The following is a 17,688-nucleotide window of genomic DNA, read 5'->3' on the forward strand; positions in this document are numbered from 1 at the left end:
ACATGCGTTGTAAAATACAAATTTATTTATAGGGAAATATAGTTTGTAATAGGATTTATTAGAATCTCGGATAAATAATCTAATTATATAGTTGATTTTAGAAATAAAATAGCGTGAATTGTAATACGATCCATTTGCAGGAAGACAAAACAAAATTGCATAAACAGTAAAATATTCGGCTTAAAATAACCACCCTTAAAAGTGACAGATGAATGACAACAGTGGGCGTGCATGATGTGCGCGGCAGTGTGTGCGTGTGATTTTTTGACAGACGCTGTGTGAGTGGTGGTGGGTGTTGTCAGACGGGGCAACGGACGAGCAGATAAATATTGCAATAATAAAATGAGTCATAGTGCCGTCGGAAAGATCGAAGCGAGAATAATTCATACAATCAAAAATATTTAACAATGGGTGCGAAGCAATCACGCTGTGTAAAATATACGAACAAAAGACGATCGTTGAGGTGAGAAGTTTTAGGGTTTCTCCCACTTCGGCCCAACATCCACGTTATCATACGTCATACATACATATATTTCAAAACCTAGAATTAACAGAAAAATAAATCAAATTAAATTAAATATAAGACTAAAGACGTCAACGATCAATCCGTTATCTATGTAAAGCGAGGTTAGGGAAAGGCGGCTTGAGGCATGAAAAGCCCTGTTCTGCAACGTCCAAACGGAGCAGCCTGCTCTCCAGGGACTCCGGGAACCCTCGGAGTCCCTGGAGCTGTGCAGGTAGGAGCAGCGCCCTGCTTGATATCATGCCACACGGATTTGGCCAACAGTTTCCAAGTGTTGAAAACCGGGAGGCGAGAACCCGGCGGCTACCTTGCCAGCACAATAACCTCAAAGATGAATGGTGGAAAGCAACAATTAGTGTCAATTAACGGGGATTCGGTGCGTTGCGACAGTGTGGAAATGGATGAAGCACTGGCCTGCGATGTTACCGCTGGAGTTCCAGCCGCAAATAAAGCACTCTGCGTTCATATACGCGAAAACAAATGGTACGATGCAGCCAACGCAGTTTCAAGTGGCACCAGTCTAAACAATGCATTGGAGAGCATGTCCCTGGCATATAATCCATCGACGAAACAACTTTACGCACTTGATGAGCTTGACACATTACCAGAGGAGCGGCAATCTGGGGATCTAGAATCCCTTAGCAATCAATCGGCCAGCATTATAGCCAGGATTGATGCCGACGGCGCCAAGAATGATGTGGCCAGTCTGAACAACAGTCCGAGAAGTAGCCTCCCGCGGTCCTGCAGTAGTACGGTTTCATCCCTGAGCGAAGCCTCGCCTTCCGGGAGCTTGTTGGGTCCGGAGGAGCCGCACATCTCGCCTGAGAAACCCAAGCGCTGGCCTCTCACTGGGTTCTTTACCAAAAACGTGTTTTCTTGGAAGCAGAAGGAGCCTCAACAGCATTCGACGCCGTCAGGAAGTCCGTCAAGAAACGCGGACAAGGTGGGAGGCAGCTCAGCGCTCATTCCACAGCCTAGACCATCTAATTTACCAGCTAAGAGCGCTCTGGAGGAAGAGAGTCACAGGAAACAGTATAATGCTATTATTGAGGCTGCAAGAAAGCGGGAATTGAAGGAGGAAAAGGAGCGCAGGCAGCAGAGAGAGATTCAGCTCAAAGAGGAAGAGAGGCTTGCAGAGGATTCATTAATATGGAGTACGCAGGTCTTACCTAAGTTTGAATCGCTCAGAGAAACTAAAAAAGTCAGGGAATTATGGTGGCGAGGACTTCCCCCCAGTATAAGAGGGCGGGTTTGGAAGCTGGCTATATTTAATCAGCTTAACATAACTCCTCATCTGTACAATTTATGTCTAGATAGGGCAATGTCGCATCCAGCGAACGAGTGGCTGGCCTCCATAAAACTTGATGTATCCCGCACATTTCCTACACTGTGCGTTTTCCAAGAAGGCGGACCTCTCGCCGAAAGTCTGCAAGGGGTTTTAGCTGCGTATGCTGTATACAGACCAGATGTTGGCTATGTTCAAGGCATGAGCTTCCTGGGTGCTGTATTGTCACTTAATATGGACCCAGTCGACGTTTTCACTTGCTTTGCAAACCTCCTAAATCGTCCTTGTCATAGGGCAGCTTTTACCTTGAACCAAAAACAAATGAGCATATATTACAAAGTGTATTCAAGCGCACTTGCTCACAGGTTGCCAAAAATCTATGCTCACTTTACCGCGGCTGGTCTTAGTCCTGATCTTTATCTCCTCGACTGGCTTTACACTGTCTATGCTAAAGCAATGCCTTTGGATGTTGCCTGCAGAGTTTGGGATGTTTTTTTGAGGGATGGAGATGAATTCCTCTTCAGGACAGCACTTGGGGTACTCCATTTACACCAGGATGAACTACTTGGTATGGACTTTGTACGTGGAGCTCAATTCCTCACTAGGTTACCTGAGAATCTCCAGGCTGAGGCCCTTTTCAACAGTATTAGTCAAATGTCTACCACCGTTGGCACCAGCACCTTTCAACAGATGCTGGCTCAAATATCTTAGAATTTAATCATTAGTTCTCAATTTCCTTAAGCGTACCTTACTATTCAGCTACGAGCTTGTAACTGCTGTAGTGAATACATTCCTGATGATGGCCTGGTTTACATTGGATGTACTTGAGAGATAAAAATTATGTAGCGACTCAGAAATCATGAGATATTGGCGATGGATAATTCGTTATGGTAATGATGGATGGAACGATCTATTAAATAGTAAGTATACATTGGCTAGTGTAATACGATACGTATGTTTGTAATGATTTGTGCGAATCGATGTGTGAACTTTCGAAGTAAATGTTTTTTGATGTTAGGCAGCCCCTGACACTTGGGCAATAATAGAGTTCAATACATAACACGATCAGAATCTGTATTTTTCGTTTCCAATGAAACTGCAACGAAGTCATTGAATCGTTTTAACGTAAATGGTGGTGCTAAATTTTATAATGCTGGTGCAAAGCTGCTGGTATTGATGAATTAGTTAATCAATCTAATATCGACGACTTTGGAAATTTTGAGGTATCTATATACATATAAAAACAGGCGACTGCATAGCGATAAATTTCGAAACTGCATATACGATATAGGTAATAATGAAAATTGTAACTTTTGTATATAACAATTTATTATTTTCTATGGAAGTAGCGGGGTCGATTTGAACATGCCGTGGTGAGATTAGTGGTGAAGAAACACACTCTGCAGCCTGCAATGCTGTCATTTAAAAAAAATCAAAATTATGGACATTTTTCAAATATGCATGAACCTGGAGCGGTACAAAAGCTCGTACTTTTGGAAATCTGAGAAGCTAGTAGTAAAATATTTAAGGTAACGTCTCGAGTTGGGCTGTGAATTGCGTTATAATCGCAATTATTTAATTTTTCACTCGTCAGTTGAATCAACTCCGCTAATACCCCTAAATAATCGGAACTATGGTAACAACGTAAAATACTAACAAATGCTGCATGGTTAAAGCAAAAATGCTACAGAGATCTGAACGGCGATTCCTATTTTGCGTAAAGACATTTTTTCCCAGCGATCTTCGTGATGAATTATCAATTTAATTATTAACATACTATATGTACGAGATGTATGGGATAGAGGAAGAAGAAATTGATTCTCATTTATGAGAAAATGCACACCTATAATATCATCTTGTGCAAGAAACTAGAATAGAATACCCGTGACATGGAGTCATAATGCTATTATTTATTATCTCGTACACGGTAAAAAAAAAAAAAAAAGAATGCGTATAAATTCTGATGGTATTTTTCTTCTGCCCGTTGTACGTAATAGGCTTATGTAACATTATTCGTACGTGAAATCCACGGTGATTTTTTCTCATATAGAAAAGGAACAAGAACATTTAGCTTAATTCTCGTAACTCAGTACCGTGCTGTTCTATAAAATATAAATTTATATTCGTTAGATGAAACTGAAACACGTAGGCGAAGTGGATGATAGTTTTTATTATATAAATGTCCCAGTCCTCGCTGACAATACTCGAAATCCATCCGACGAAAAAATAAATTATAGTTATATCGATGATATTCTCATCTCTAATATTGTATATACATACATGTTGATTGAATATTAAGTAAAGACGAAAGATAACAATACTCGGTTGGTACGTATGCGTTGCAGATATCCTACATATAACATGTATTATAATTAGTGTAATATTATTTATTTATGTAAGCTTTTCTACACCTGTGTAGTAGTATAATGATAATAATAAACGCGGACTTATAGAAACGTCACATATAATTATGTATATTTTCCAATAAATCAAAAACGATGAATATATTCTCGTAAATGTAATGATCGGTGTATAAAGATATATAGATATAAAGATGACCTACCATGTTATAATATGTAACACACGACATTGTAATATCCGAATGAATCTAATAATAATTGTAAATATATTATAATTACAGCGGCGCTGCAGAAGGCGTCAGCCGGCTTCCTGTCTTTGCGTGTATATTTTGAATCTCACATATAATAGCTTTTGTATGACGAAAGGAATAGTAATAAAATCGATATCAATTATTGTCCTTCGTTTAATGTTTCCATCACTTTGATTACAATTAATGTCTTTCGGGTAAGTAACACACACCTGGAATTATTTCGGAATATATTCTCTTCGGTTTTATCGCCTTCAGGGGCTGACAAGTTGGGCTTCAAACGACGCGGGATCGCCAAATGTATCTAAATGATGAGTGGTTGTATCTCTTGAGTAACACAGTCTTCGCAATGGTGAGCCCAAGCCAATACTTAGCCTGTGTGTACTTACCGACTTGTCGGCGATACGTGAAATTAATAACGAGGATTTTCTTCCAACATTCGTAGGAAAACAGTGATTTAATGAAAGTATAGGTACCCGAGAGAAGAATGTATACATAGGTTATAAATAATAATAGATCGGGTGTAATAATGATGCAGAGACCAAAAAGTATATATGTATATGCGGTCCATGTACAATATTAATATATGTGATCCATTTATGATTAATACGCGATGCATACTGTAAATTTTATAATTTTCCAGAAGACAAACTAGATCATCTACAATAATACGGCTATAATATGAAAATAGAATAATTATTTATTTCAAAATGGGATTCTATTCAACACGCGCTCGATGTATTTCATAACATTAATATTCATAATTATTCCAACAACTTTTCATTTGCTCTCTCGATCTTGAATTTTCGTAGGCATAGAATCGAAACGTTGTTTTAGCTAGTCGCAAGTGAAGTATCTACGTTTGGTAGAGAAGCAGAATTGTTTCTCGAAAAGTGTTCGTATGGAAAAAAATTTAGAGTAACTGTAATACATCACGGATGCGCTAATTTTGATCGAGATGAAATGGCTGCTCCGTATATGAGGCAGTATTTAACGCAGCGTCCTGATTTAAAGACCTAAAAAGGTGATTGTCGGCGATTTTTCTTTTTTTTTTTTTTTTTACGGGGAGAGATAGAACGAAGCTTCTTAAAACTTCGAGTGTATTCTAACTCACATTTGAAAGGTACGAGCAAAAATTTTTATCATTCAACTGTCGCAGAACGGCAGCGTTATTAGCTAACCCGTTAACTGAAGAATACATGTTTAGTTAACGGCTGACCATCAAAGGGCCTAGCCGCTTGAGTCTGGAATCGGCAGGAAGGACAAAGTGCGTGTTTCATGTCTGAAATGTAAACGCTAAAATCATTATACATCATATCATATCATCATACACCGTATGTCATACATCATACATCACACATCATACATCATACGTAGTATTAAAGTTCGAAACCAAATTTTGGATGTTCGGATGTTCGGAATTTCAGAGAGCGACGTCACCCGAAATTTTTTTTCTCTTGATGTCATCGATCTATATAGACGAAAATCAGTTGGCCGAATTCCTCAGTCCGGAAACCACCGCGCAGTAGAGCGGACGGATGAGAATCGCGCTCCGCAGACTTCGAGTACCGGGCTCTCTATCTCCTGGATCCCGTGCTCCAGGTCCGTTACCTGGTGCAACTCGACTTCCAGGACAAGAGCTCCGTAGTTTCTGCGCTCAAGGTCAACTACCTGGTGAAACTTAACATCCAGGACATGCGCTCCGTGGTTCCTGCGCTACAGGTCTGCTACATGGTGAAACTTGACTTCAGGGAGAGGACGAGGAGGATGAGGAGGTTGAGGAAGACGGGGAGAACAAGAAAAAGATCGTTGGAGGTGATTTAAGCTGGTTGGCGGTCGTTAGATTTGTGCACGTTAAGTATAAAATTTTTATAATATTTAATGGCGATTGTAATTATATTTCATCTAAAATTTTGTAAACTTGTCATGTTTACATTGAATTATTGCAATTCATTTTTCGCGCGAGCACAAATTCAGTAGCTGTAAATGCGCGAATGAAATTTATTGTATTATTATTTAATTAATTAATTATAGCAATGCTTACAGAATATTTTTGATGTGTTCTTATACTGAAAACATTTATCACTATTCAAGGTATAACCCGAGGTGGTTATCGGTGGTTGTTGGAGGTGGTTGGCGGTGGTTGGAGGTCGTCGGAGGTGGACGAGGAGGAGGACAAAGATTTTTGCTCGGTGAGGTTAACATTTTTATAATATTATATGTCAATTGCGATTATATTTCATCTAAAATTTTTCAAACTTGTCATGTTTACAATAAATTATTTCAATTCGCTTTTCGCATAAGTTCAAATTCATTAGCTGTCAATGCGCTAGTAAAATTTCTACTTCTTCTTAGTAAAATGTGTCGATAAAAAAAATTATATTAATCCTTACACAATATTTTTAATGTGTTCTAATACTGAAAATATTTATTAGTATTCGAGGTATAACCCGAGGTGGTTAGCGGTGGTCGTTGGAGGTGGTCGGAGGTGGACGAGGAGGAGGACGAGGAAGACGAGGAGAACAAGGTGGACGGGGAGGACGAGGATTTGTGCACGGGAAATGAAACATTTTTTTAATATTTAATGGCAATCGTAATTATATTTTATCTAAGATTTTTTGAACTTGTCATGTTCACAATAAATTATTTCAATTCAATTTTCGAGCCCAAATTCAGTAGTTGTCAATGCCCTGATAAAATTTCTATAATTTCTTATAATTTCCTCATAATCTTCTTAGTAGAATGTGTCAATGATAAAATTATATTAATCCTTACACGATATTTTTGATGTGTTCTGATTTTCAATATTGATATTTATTGATATTCCAAGTATAACCCGAGGTGGTAAGCGGTGGTCGTTGGAGGTGGTTGGCAGTGGTTAGAGGTGGTCGAGCTGGACGAGGATTGGTGCTCGGTGAGTTTAAGATTTTTATGATATTTGATGAAGTAGGATCAGGGGTAGGAATAGGAGTAGGATCGGAAGGAGGAGTGGAAGTAGGATCAGGAATGGGATCAGGAGTGGGAGTAGGAGGAGAAGTAGGATAAGAAGTAGGAGTAGGAGTGTTAGGAGTTGGAGTTGCCAACCCAACCCAACCCAACCCAACCCAATTGGTCCGCTTACCCTAACCTACCCCCCACCCTACCCCACCCTACCCTACCCTTCCCGCCCTTACCCTCCTCCCATACTTCTACTCCTACTCCTGCTCCTACTTTTACTTCAATCTTACTCCTACTTCTACTACGATCTTACTCCAACTCCTGATCCTACTTCTATTCCTACTCCTACTCCTAATTCTGAATATGAATGTTATGGGATATATAGACTGCGTGTCGAATTGTATCCCATATCGAAACGAACAATTCTTTTATTGTCATATTATACCCGATTATAGTAGATAATCTAGTATGTTTCCTAGCAAATTATAAAATTTATAGTTTGCATCATGTAATTATCATAAATTAATCAGGTATATCAATGTCGTACATGGACCGCATATACATGTACACTTTTTGGTCTCTGCATCATTATTACATATGATCTATTTTTATTCATGATCTATGTATACATTCTTCTCTCGGGTACCTATACTTTAATTGAATCACTGTTTTGCTACGAATTTTGAATGATATTAGTTCTCATTATTAATTTCTTGTATCGCCGACAAGTCGGTAGGTACACTCAGGCCAAGTACTGGCTTGGGCCTACCATTGCGAAGACTGTGTTACTTGGAAGGTGAATGCAGCCAGCACCTTGTCGTAATCGGAAACTCAGTGATGTTGTACAATAAGTTCTCAACTCTACCATTGGATTATCTCACGGAGCAATTTACGGATGTCACATCTGAGCCCATGAGGGCAACTGTCTTTATATTCTTCATCCGATAGTGAGGCTAACCCCTTTGTATTTTTGACGAAAATTTTCACGATTTTGAAAAGTGCCGGAATAAATTCTTTCATGCACTATTTCGACGTGATTTTGCGAAAAAAGTCGATTGAGCGCAGTCCCAATACGCTGCGATCAACGCATCGAAAGTTACAGCCAAAAAACGATGACCTGTGTTTTCGACATTTTTCATCTGTTGCTTTTTTGCTCGCCGTTTCTCTCCTCTTGGTCCCACGTTCTTTTTGCCGCGTTTTCTGAGTTCCTAGGGGTCTAATTGGTCAGGTAAGGGTCATTTAAATCGAACCGGAGACCAAAATAATTCGCTCGAAAAATGAAGAAAAAGTAAGGCTAACCCCTTTGCATTTTTTGCGAAAATTTTCGCGATTTTGAAAAGTGCTGGAATAAATTCTTTCCTGCACTATTCCGACGTAATTTTGCGAGACAAATCGATTGGGCGCTGTCCCAATGCGCTGCGATCGACGCATCAAAAGTTACAGCCAAAAAACAAAACCTGTGATTATATGAATCCTTACGTAATGTTTTTGATGTGTTCTTATACCGAAAATATTTATTGCTATTCCAGGTACAACCCGAGGTGGTTATCGGTGGTTGTTCGAGGTGGTTGGCGATTGTTGGAGGTGGTCGGAGGTGGACGAGGAGGAGGACGAACGGAACTGAGTCTCAAAGTCCTGTTGACATAAAAGCAGCTATTCGATAGAAATTATAGTTTATAGTTTACACAGCCCATTGCATGATATTTCATTATAAATACGTATGTTTCAATGTATTTAGGAATAATTTATCAAATATACAGAGGTCATGTGCAAATAATATGTAAAATATAATAAATGAATTGATTCGACCGCAGTTTGATGTCTTCATTAGAGCTTTAACAATAAATTTAAGCTTTGTTACTTCTTTTATTTTATTATGGATAATCAAAAACATTTCCGACTATTCGTGCTGTGGAAGCATGGGGATTAAACCAAATGTAGCAAAAGATTAGAAACAGTGTATGTAGAGTACGGGTATTTTTCTAATAATGCAAATAGAATAGAATACCACGCCTTGCGAATTAGCTTTCCAGACAGAGATGAATGATGAATTTTAAGGACTGCATTATCGTTGTTGAATACTCTATGCCTCATGGGAAAAGAAAATCTGTAACGATAAAATTGATACACCGGATCATCGTCGACTTTAACTTTTGAAATGTCCTACCATTTTCGAACGCCTCCTACCTCCCCCTGCCACCTCCGACCATCAATGGCCACTTTCGACCACCCCCTATCACCTTCTGCCAGCGCCGACCACCTCATACCATTTCCGAACACCTCCAACCATCCTATTTACCTATATTACTAGATTAGCTATGATATGAAAAGAGCAGAATTATTCATTTCGAAATGGGATTCTATTCGACGCGCGCTCGATGTATTCCATAACATCAGTATTCATAATTATTCCAACAACTTTTCATTTGCTCTCTCGATCTTGAATTTTCATAGGCATAGAATCGAAACGTTGTTATAGCTGGTCGCAAGTGTTGTATCTACGTTGGGTAGGAAAGCAGAATTGTTTTTCGAAAGGTGTTCGTATGGAAAAAAAATCAGAGTAGCTGTAATACATCACGGACGCGCTAATATTGATCGAGATGAAACGGATGCTCCGTGTATGAGACAGTATTTAACGCTGCGTAGTGATTTAGAGACCTAGAAAGGTGATAGGGAGAGAAAGAACGACGCTTCTTAACACTTCGAGTGTATTTTAACACACATTTGAAAGATACGAGCGAAATTTTTGATCAACCAACCGTCGCAGAACGGCAGCGTTATTAGCCGACCCGTTCACTGAAGAATATATCTTCAGTCAACGGCTGACCATCGAAGGGCCTGGCCGCTTGAGTCTGGAATCAGCAGGAGAGATAAGGTGTGTATTTCTTGTATGAAATGTGAAACCTAAAATCATTATACATCATATCATATCATCATACATCATACATCGTACATCATAGATCATACATCATACATCATACATCATACATCGTACATCATACATCATCATACATAGTATTAAAGGTCGAAACCAAAGTTTGGAAGTCGGATGTTCAGAAAGTGACGTCACCAATTCAAAATCAGCTAGCCGAATTCCTCAGTCGGGAAACAACCGCGCAGTAGAGCGGACGTATGAGAGTCGCGCTCCGCAAATTTCAAGTACCGGGTTCTCAACCTCCCGGATCTCGCGCTTCGAGTCCGCTACGTATTTCGAGTAACGGGTTCTCAACCTCCCGGATCTCGCGCTTCGGGTCCGCTACGCGGTGAAACTCGACTTCCAGGATAAGCGCTCCGTGGCTCCTCGTTCATGTTTACAATAAATTATTTCAATTCGTTTTTCGCGCAAGCCGAAATTCAGTAGCTGTCAGTCCGCTAATAAAATTTCTCGACTTCCAGGATAAGCGCTCCGTGGTTCCTGGTTCATGTTTACGATAAATTATTTCAATTCGTTTTTTGCGCAAGCCGAAATTCAGTAGCTGTCAGTCCGCTAATAAAATTTCTCGACTTCCAGGATAAGCGCTCCGTGGTTCCTGGTTCATGTTTACAATAAATTATTTCAATTCGTTTTTCGCGCAACCCCAAATTCGGTAGCTGTCAGTCCGCTAACAAAATTTCTCGACTTCCAGGATAAGCGCTCCGTGGCTCCTCGTTCATGTTTACAATAAATTATTTCAATTCGTTTTTCGCGCAAGCCGAAATTCAGTAGCTGTCAGTCCGCTAACAAAATTTCTCGACTTCCAGGATAAGCGCTCCGTGGCTCCTCGTTCATGTTTACAATAAATTATTTCAATTCGTTTTTCGCGCAAGCCGAAATTCAGTAGCTGTCAGTCCGCTAATAAAATTTCTCGACTTCCAGGATAAGCGCTCCGTGGTTCCTGGTTCATGTTTACAATAAATTATTTCAATTCGTTTTTCGCGCAAGCCGAAATTCAGTAGCTGTCAGTCCGCTAATAAAATTTCTCGACTTCCAGGATAAGCGCTCCGTGGTTCCTGGTTCATGTTTACAATAAATTATTTCAATTCGTTTTTCGCGCAACCCCAAATTCGGTAGCTGTCAGTCCGCTAACAAAATTTCTCGACTTCCAGGATAAACGCTCCGTGGCTCCTCGTTCATGTTTACAATAAATTATTTCAATTCGTTTTTCGCGCAAGCCGAAATTCAGTAGCTGTCAGTCCGCTAATAAAATTTCTCGACTTCCAGGATAAGCGCTCCGTGGTTCCTGGTTCATGTTTACAATAAATTATTTCAATTCGTTTTTCGCGCAAGCCGAAATTCAGTAGCTGTCAGTCCGCTAATAAAATTTCTCGACTTCCAGGATAAGCGCTCCGTGGTTCCTGGTTCATGTTTACAATAAATTATTTCAATTCGTTTTTCGCGCAACCCCAAATTCGGTAGCTGTCAGTCCGCTAACAAAATTTCTCGACTTCCAGGATAAGCGCTCCGTGGCTCCTCGTTCATGTTTACAATAAATTATTTCAATTCGTTTTTCGCGCAAGCCCAAATTCAGTAGCTGTCAGTGCGCTAATAAAATTTCTATAACTTTATAATCTTCTCATAATCTTTCTGGTACATTTTATCGATAAAAAATTATATCAAACCTTACACATTATTTTTGATTTGTTCTCACGCTGAAAATATTTATTAGTATTCGGGGTATAACTCGAGGTGATTGGCGGTGGTCGTTGGGGGTGGTTAAGGGTGGTTGCGGGTAATCTCGGTGATTCAGGAGGAGGGGGACGAGGATTTGTGCTCGGTGAGTAAAACACTTTTATAATATTTGATGGCAATTATAATTATATTTTATCTAAAATATTTCAAACTAGTCATGTTTACATTAAATTATTTCAATTCATTTTTCGCGCAAGCACATATTCAGTTGCTATGAATAAGCTTATACAATTTATTATATTATTAATTAATTAATGAATATTCTTATAATATTTAATGGCAATTGTAATTATGTTGTATTCAAAATTTTTCAAACTTGTCATGCTTACAATAAATTATTTCGATTCGTTTTTCGCGCAAGCACAAATTCAGTAACTATGAATACGCTTATGCAATTTATTATATTATTAATTAATTAATTAATCAATTACTCAATTATATTAATCCTTACACAATATTTTCGATGTTTTCTTATACTGAAAATATTTATTACTATTCAAGGTATAACCTGAGGTGGTTGAAGGTGTTCGGAGGTGGACGAGGAGGAGGACGAGGAGGACGAGGATTTGTGCTGGGTGAGTTAAACACTTTTATAATATTTGATGGCAATTGTAATTATATTTCATCTGAAATATTATAAACTTGTCACGTTTACAATAAATTATTTCAATTCATTTTTCGTGCAAGCACATATTCAGTAGCTATGAATAATCTTGTACAATTTATTATATTATTAATTAATTAATTAATATTCTTATAATATTTAATGGCAATTGTAATTATATTTCATCTGAAATATTACAAACTTGTCACGTTTACAATAAATTATTTCAATTCATTTTTCGTGCAAGCACATATTCAGTAGCTATGAATAATCTTGTACAATTTATTATATTATTAATTAATTAATTAATATTCTTATAATATTTAATGGCAATTGTAATTATATTTCATCTGAAATATTACAAACTTGTCACGTTTACAATAAATTATTTCAATTCATTTTTCGTGCAAGCACATATTCAGTAGCTATGAATAATCTTGTACAATTTATTATATTATTAATTAATTAATTAATATTCTTATAATATTTAATGGCAATTGTAATTATATTTCATCTGAAATATTACAAACTTGTCACGTTTACAATAAATTATTTCAATTCATTTTTCGTGCAAGCACATATTCAGTAGCTATGAATAATCTTGTACAATTCATTACATTATTAATTAATTGATTAATTACATTAATCCTTACACAATATTTTTGATGTGTTCCTATACTAAAAATATTCATTACTATTCCAGGTATTACCCGAGGTGGTCGGAGGTGGACGAGGAGGAGGACGAGCTGGACGAGGAGGAGGACGAGCTGGACGAGGAGGAGGACCAGGAGGACGAGGTGGACGAGGAGGAGGCGGGGTGGGCCGTGGGAGAGGACCTCTCCTCTCCTCAGAGGAGGGGAGGGGGAGGGGCAGGGAAGGGGGAGAGGTGGGCGGGGAGGGGGAAGGGAAGGGAAGGGAAGGGGGAGAGGTGGGCGGGGAGGGGGAAGGGAAGGGAAGGGGGAGGGAAGGGAAGGGAAGGGAAGGGAAGGGAAGGGAAGGGAAGGGAAGGGAAGGGAAGGGGTGGGGAGGGGCGGGGAGGGGGAGGGCGGGAGGGAGGGAGGGAGGGAGGGAGGGAGGGAGGGAGGGAGGGAGGGTGGGAGGGAGGGCGGGAGGGCGGGCGGGGTGGGAGTGGAGGACGGATGTCAATGCGAGCCCGTTAGAGTTAATAGAGCAGTACACCCCCCCGGCCGCCCCCCCGCCCTCCCTCCCTCCCTCCCTCCCTCCCTCCCCCCCCGCCCTCCCTCCCTCCCTCCCTCCCTCCCACCCTCCCCCTCCCCGCCCCTCCCCGCCCCTTCCCTTCCCTTCCCTTCCCTTCCCTTCCCTTCCCTTCCCTTCCCTCCCCCTTCCCTTCCCTTCCCCCTCCCCGCCCACCTCTCCCCCTTCCCTTCCCTTCCCTTCCCCCTCCCCGCCCACCTCTCCCCCTTCCCTGCCCCTCCCCCTCCCCTCCTCTGAGGAGAGGAGAGGTCCTCTCCCACGGCCCACCCCGCCTCCTCCTCGTCCACCTCGTCCTCCTGGTCCTCCTCCTCGTCCAGCTCGTCCTCCTCCTCGTCCAGCTCGTCCTCCTCCTCGTCCACCTCCGACCACCTCGGGTAATACCTGGAATAGTAATGAATATTTTTAGTATAGGAACACATCAAAAATATTGTGTAAGGATTAATGTAATTAATCAATTAATTAATAATGTAATGAATTGTACAAGATTATTCATAGCTACTGAATATGTGCTTGCACGAAAAATGAATTGAAATAATTTATTGTAAACGTGACAAGTTTGTAATATTTCAGATGAAATATAATTACAATTGCCATTAAATATTATAAGAATATTAATTAATTAATTAATAATATAATAAATTGTACAAGATTATTCATAGCTACTGAATATGTGCTTGCACGAAAAATGAATTGAAATAATTTATTGTAAACGTGACAAGTTTGTAATATTTCAGATGAAATATAATTACAATTGCCATTAAATATTATAAGAATATTAATTAATTAATTAATAATATAATAAATTGTACAAGATTATTCATAGCTACTGAATATGTGCTTGCACGAAAAATGAATTGAAATAATTTATTGTAAACGTGACAAGTTTGTAATATTTCAGATGAAATATAATTACAATTGCCATTAAATATTATAAGAATATTAATTAATTAATTAATAATATAATAAATTGTACAAGATTATTCATAGCTACTGAATATGTGCTTGCACGAAAAATGAATTGAAATAATTTATTGTAAACGTGACAAGTTTATAATATTTCAGATGAAATATAATTACAATTGCCATCAAATATTATAAAAGTGTTTAACTCACCCAGCACAAATCCTCGTCCTCCTCGTCCTCCTCCTCGTCCACCTCCGAACACCTTCAACCACCTCAGGTTATACCTTGAATAGTAATAAATATTTTCAGTATAAGAAAACATCGAAAATATTGTGTAAGGATTAATATAATTGAGTAATTGATTAATTAATTAATTAATAATATAATAAATTGCATAAGCGTATTCATAGCTACTGAATTTGTGCTTGCGCGAAAAACGAATCGAAATAATTTATTGTAAGCATGACAAGTTTGAAAAATTTTGAATACAACATAATTACAATTGCCATTAAATATTATAAGAATATTCATTAATTAATTAATAATATAATAAATTGTATAAGCTTATTCATAGCAACTGAATATGTGCTTGCGCGAAAAATGAATTGAAATAATTTAATGTAAACATGACTAGTTTGAAATATTTTAGATAAAATATAATTATAATTGCCATCAAATATTATAAAAGTGTTTTACTCACCGAGCACAAATCCTCGTCCCCCTCCTCCTGAATCACCGAGATTACCCGCAACCACCCTTAACCACCCCCAACGACCACCGCCAATCACCTCGAGTTATACCCCGAATACTAATAAATATTTTCAGCGTGAGAACAAATCAAAAATAATGTGTAAGGTTTGATATAATTTTTTATCGATAAAATGTACCAGAAAGATTATGAGAAGATTATAAAGTTATAGAAATTTTATTAGCGCACTGACAGCTACTGAATTTGGGCTTGCGCGAAAAACGAATTGAAATAATTTATTGTAAACATGAACGAGGAGCCACGGAGCGCTTATCCTGGAAGTCGAGAAATTTTGTTAGCGGACTGACAGCTACCGAATTTGGGGTTGCGCGAAAAACGAATTGAAATAATTTATTGTAAACATGAACCAGGAACCACGGAGCGCTTATCCTGGAAGTCGAGAAATTTTATTAGCGGACTGACAGCTACTGAATTTCGGCTTGCGCGAAAAACGAATTGAAATAATTTATTGTAAACATGAACCAGGAACCACGGAGCGCTTATCCTGGAAGTCGAGAAATTTTATTAGCGGACTGACAGCTACTGAATTTCGGCTTGCGCGAAAAACGAATTGAAATAATTTATTGTAAACATGAACGAGGAGCCACGGAGCGTTTATCCTGGAAGTCGAGAAATTTTGTTAGCGGACTGACAGCTACCGAATTTGGGGTTGCGCGAAAAACGAATTGAAATAATTTATTGTAAACATGAACCAGGAACCACGGAGCGCTTATCCTGGAAGTCGAGAAATTTTATTAGCGGACTGACAGCTACTGAATTTCGGCTTGCGCGAAAAACGAATTGAAATAATTTATTGTAAACATGAACCAGGAACCACGGAGCGCTTATCCTGGAAGTCGAGAAATTTTATTAGCGGACTGACAGCTACTGAATTTCGGCTTGCGCGAAAAACGAATTGAAATAATTTATTGTAAACATGAACGAGGAGCCACGGAGCGCTTATCCTGGAAGTCGAGAAATTTTGTTAGCGGACTGACAGCTACTGAATTTCGGCTTGCGCGAAAAACGAATTGAAATAATTTATTGTAAACATGAACGAGGAGCCACGGAGCGCTTATCCTGGAAGTCGAGAAATTTTGTTAGCGGACTGACAGCTACCGAATTTGGGGTTGCGCGAAAAACGAATTGAAATAATTTATTGTAAACATGAACCAGGAACCACGGAGCGCTTATCCTGGAAGTCGAGAAATTTTATTAGCGGACTGACAGCTACTGAATTTCGGCTTGCGCAAAAAACGAATTGAAATAATTTATCGTAAACATGAACCAGGAACCACGGAGCGCTTATCCTGGAAGTCGAGAAATTTTATTAGCGGACTGACAGCTACTGAATTTCGGCTTGCGCGAAAAACGAATTGAAATAATTTATTGTAAACATGAACGAGGAGCCACGGAGCGCTTATCCTGGAAGTCGAGTTTCACCGCGTAGCGGACCCGAAGCGCGAGATCCGGGAGGTTGAGAACCCGTTACTCGAAATACGTAGCGGACTCGAAGCGCGAGATCCGGGAGGTTGAGAACCCGGTACTTGAAATTTGCGGAGCGCGACTCTCATACGTCCGCTCTACTGCGCGGTTGTTTCCCGACTGAGGAATTCGGCTAGCTGATTTTGAATTGGTGACGTCACTTTCTGAACATCCGACTTCCAAACTTTGGTTTCGACCTTTAATACTATGTATGATGATGTATGATGTACGATGTATGATGTATGATGTATGATGTATGATCTATGATGTACGATGTATGATGTATGATGATATGATATGATGTATAATGATTTTAGGTTTCACATTTCATACAAGAAATACACACCTTATCTCTCCTGCTGATTCCAGACTCAAGCGGCCAGGCCCTTCGATGGTCAGCCGTTGACTGAAGATATATTCTTCAGTGAACGGGTCGGCTAATAACGCTGCCGTTCTGCGACGGTTGGTTGATCAAAAATTTCGCTCGTATCTTTCAAATGTGTGTTAAAATACACTCGAAGTGTTAAGAAGCGTCGTTCTTTCTCTCCCTATCACCTTTCTAGGTCTCTAAATCACTACGCAGCGTTAAATACTGTCTCATACACGGAGCATCCGTTTCATCTCGATCAATATTAGCGCGTCCGTGATGTATTACAGCTACTCTGATTTTTTTTCCATACGAACACCTTTCGAAAAACAATTCTGCTTTCC

General features: G+C 39.3%; 1 protein-coding gene across 1 annotated transcript; it reads left to right on the top strand.

Annotated features, from left to right (window-relative positions):
• Positions 1–50: 50 nt before the first annotated feature.
• Positions 51–4,561, top strand: LOC107227775 (TBC1 domain family member 14). The gene has a single exon (XM_015669015.2). The coding sequence runs from the start codon at positions 651–653 to the stop codon at positions 2,517–2,519; it is 1,869 nt and encodes a 622-aa protein (XP_015524501.1). The 5' UTR covers positions 51–650; the 3' UTR covers positions 2,520–4,561.
• Positions 4,562–17,688: the final 13,127 nt, after the last annotated feature.

Source organism: Neodiprion lecontei, chromosome 3 (genome assembly GCF_021901455.1).
Source record: "Neodiprion lecontei isolate iyNeoLeco1 chromosome 3, iyNeoLeco1.1, whole genome shotgun sequence".
Classification (NCBI taxonomy): domain Eukaryota; kingdom Metazoa; phylum Arthropoda; class Insecta; order Hymenoptera; family Diprionidae; genus Neodiprion; species Neodiprion lecontei.

Excerpts from the sequence above, each read along its gene's own strand:
- LOC107227775 (XM_015669015.2), top strand. The coding sequence starts at position 651 with ATGAAAAGCCCTGTTCTGCAACGTCCAAACGGAGCAGCCTGCTCTCCA.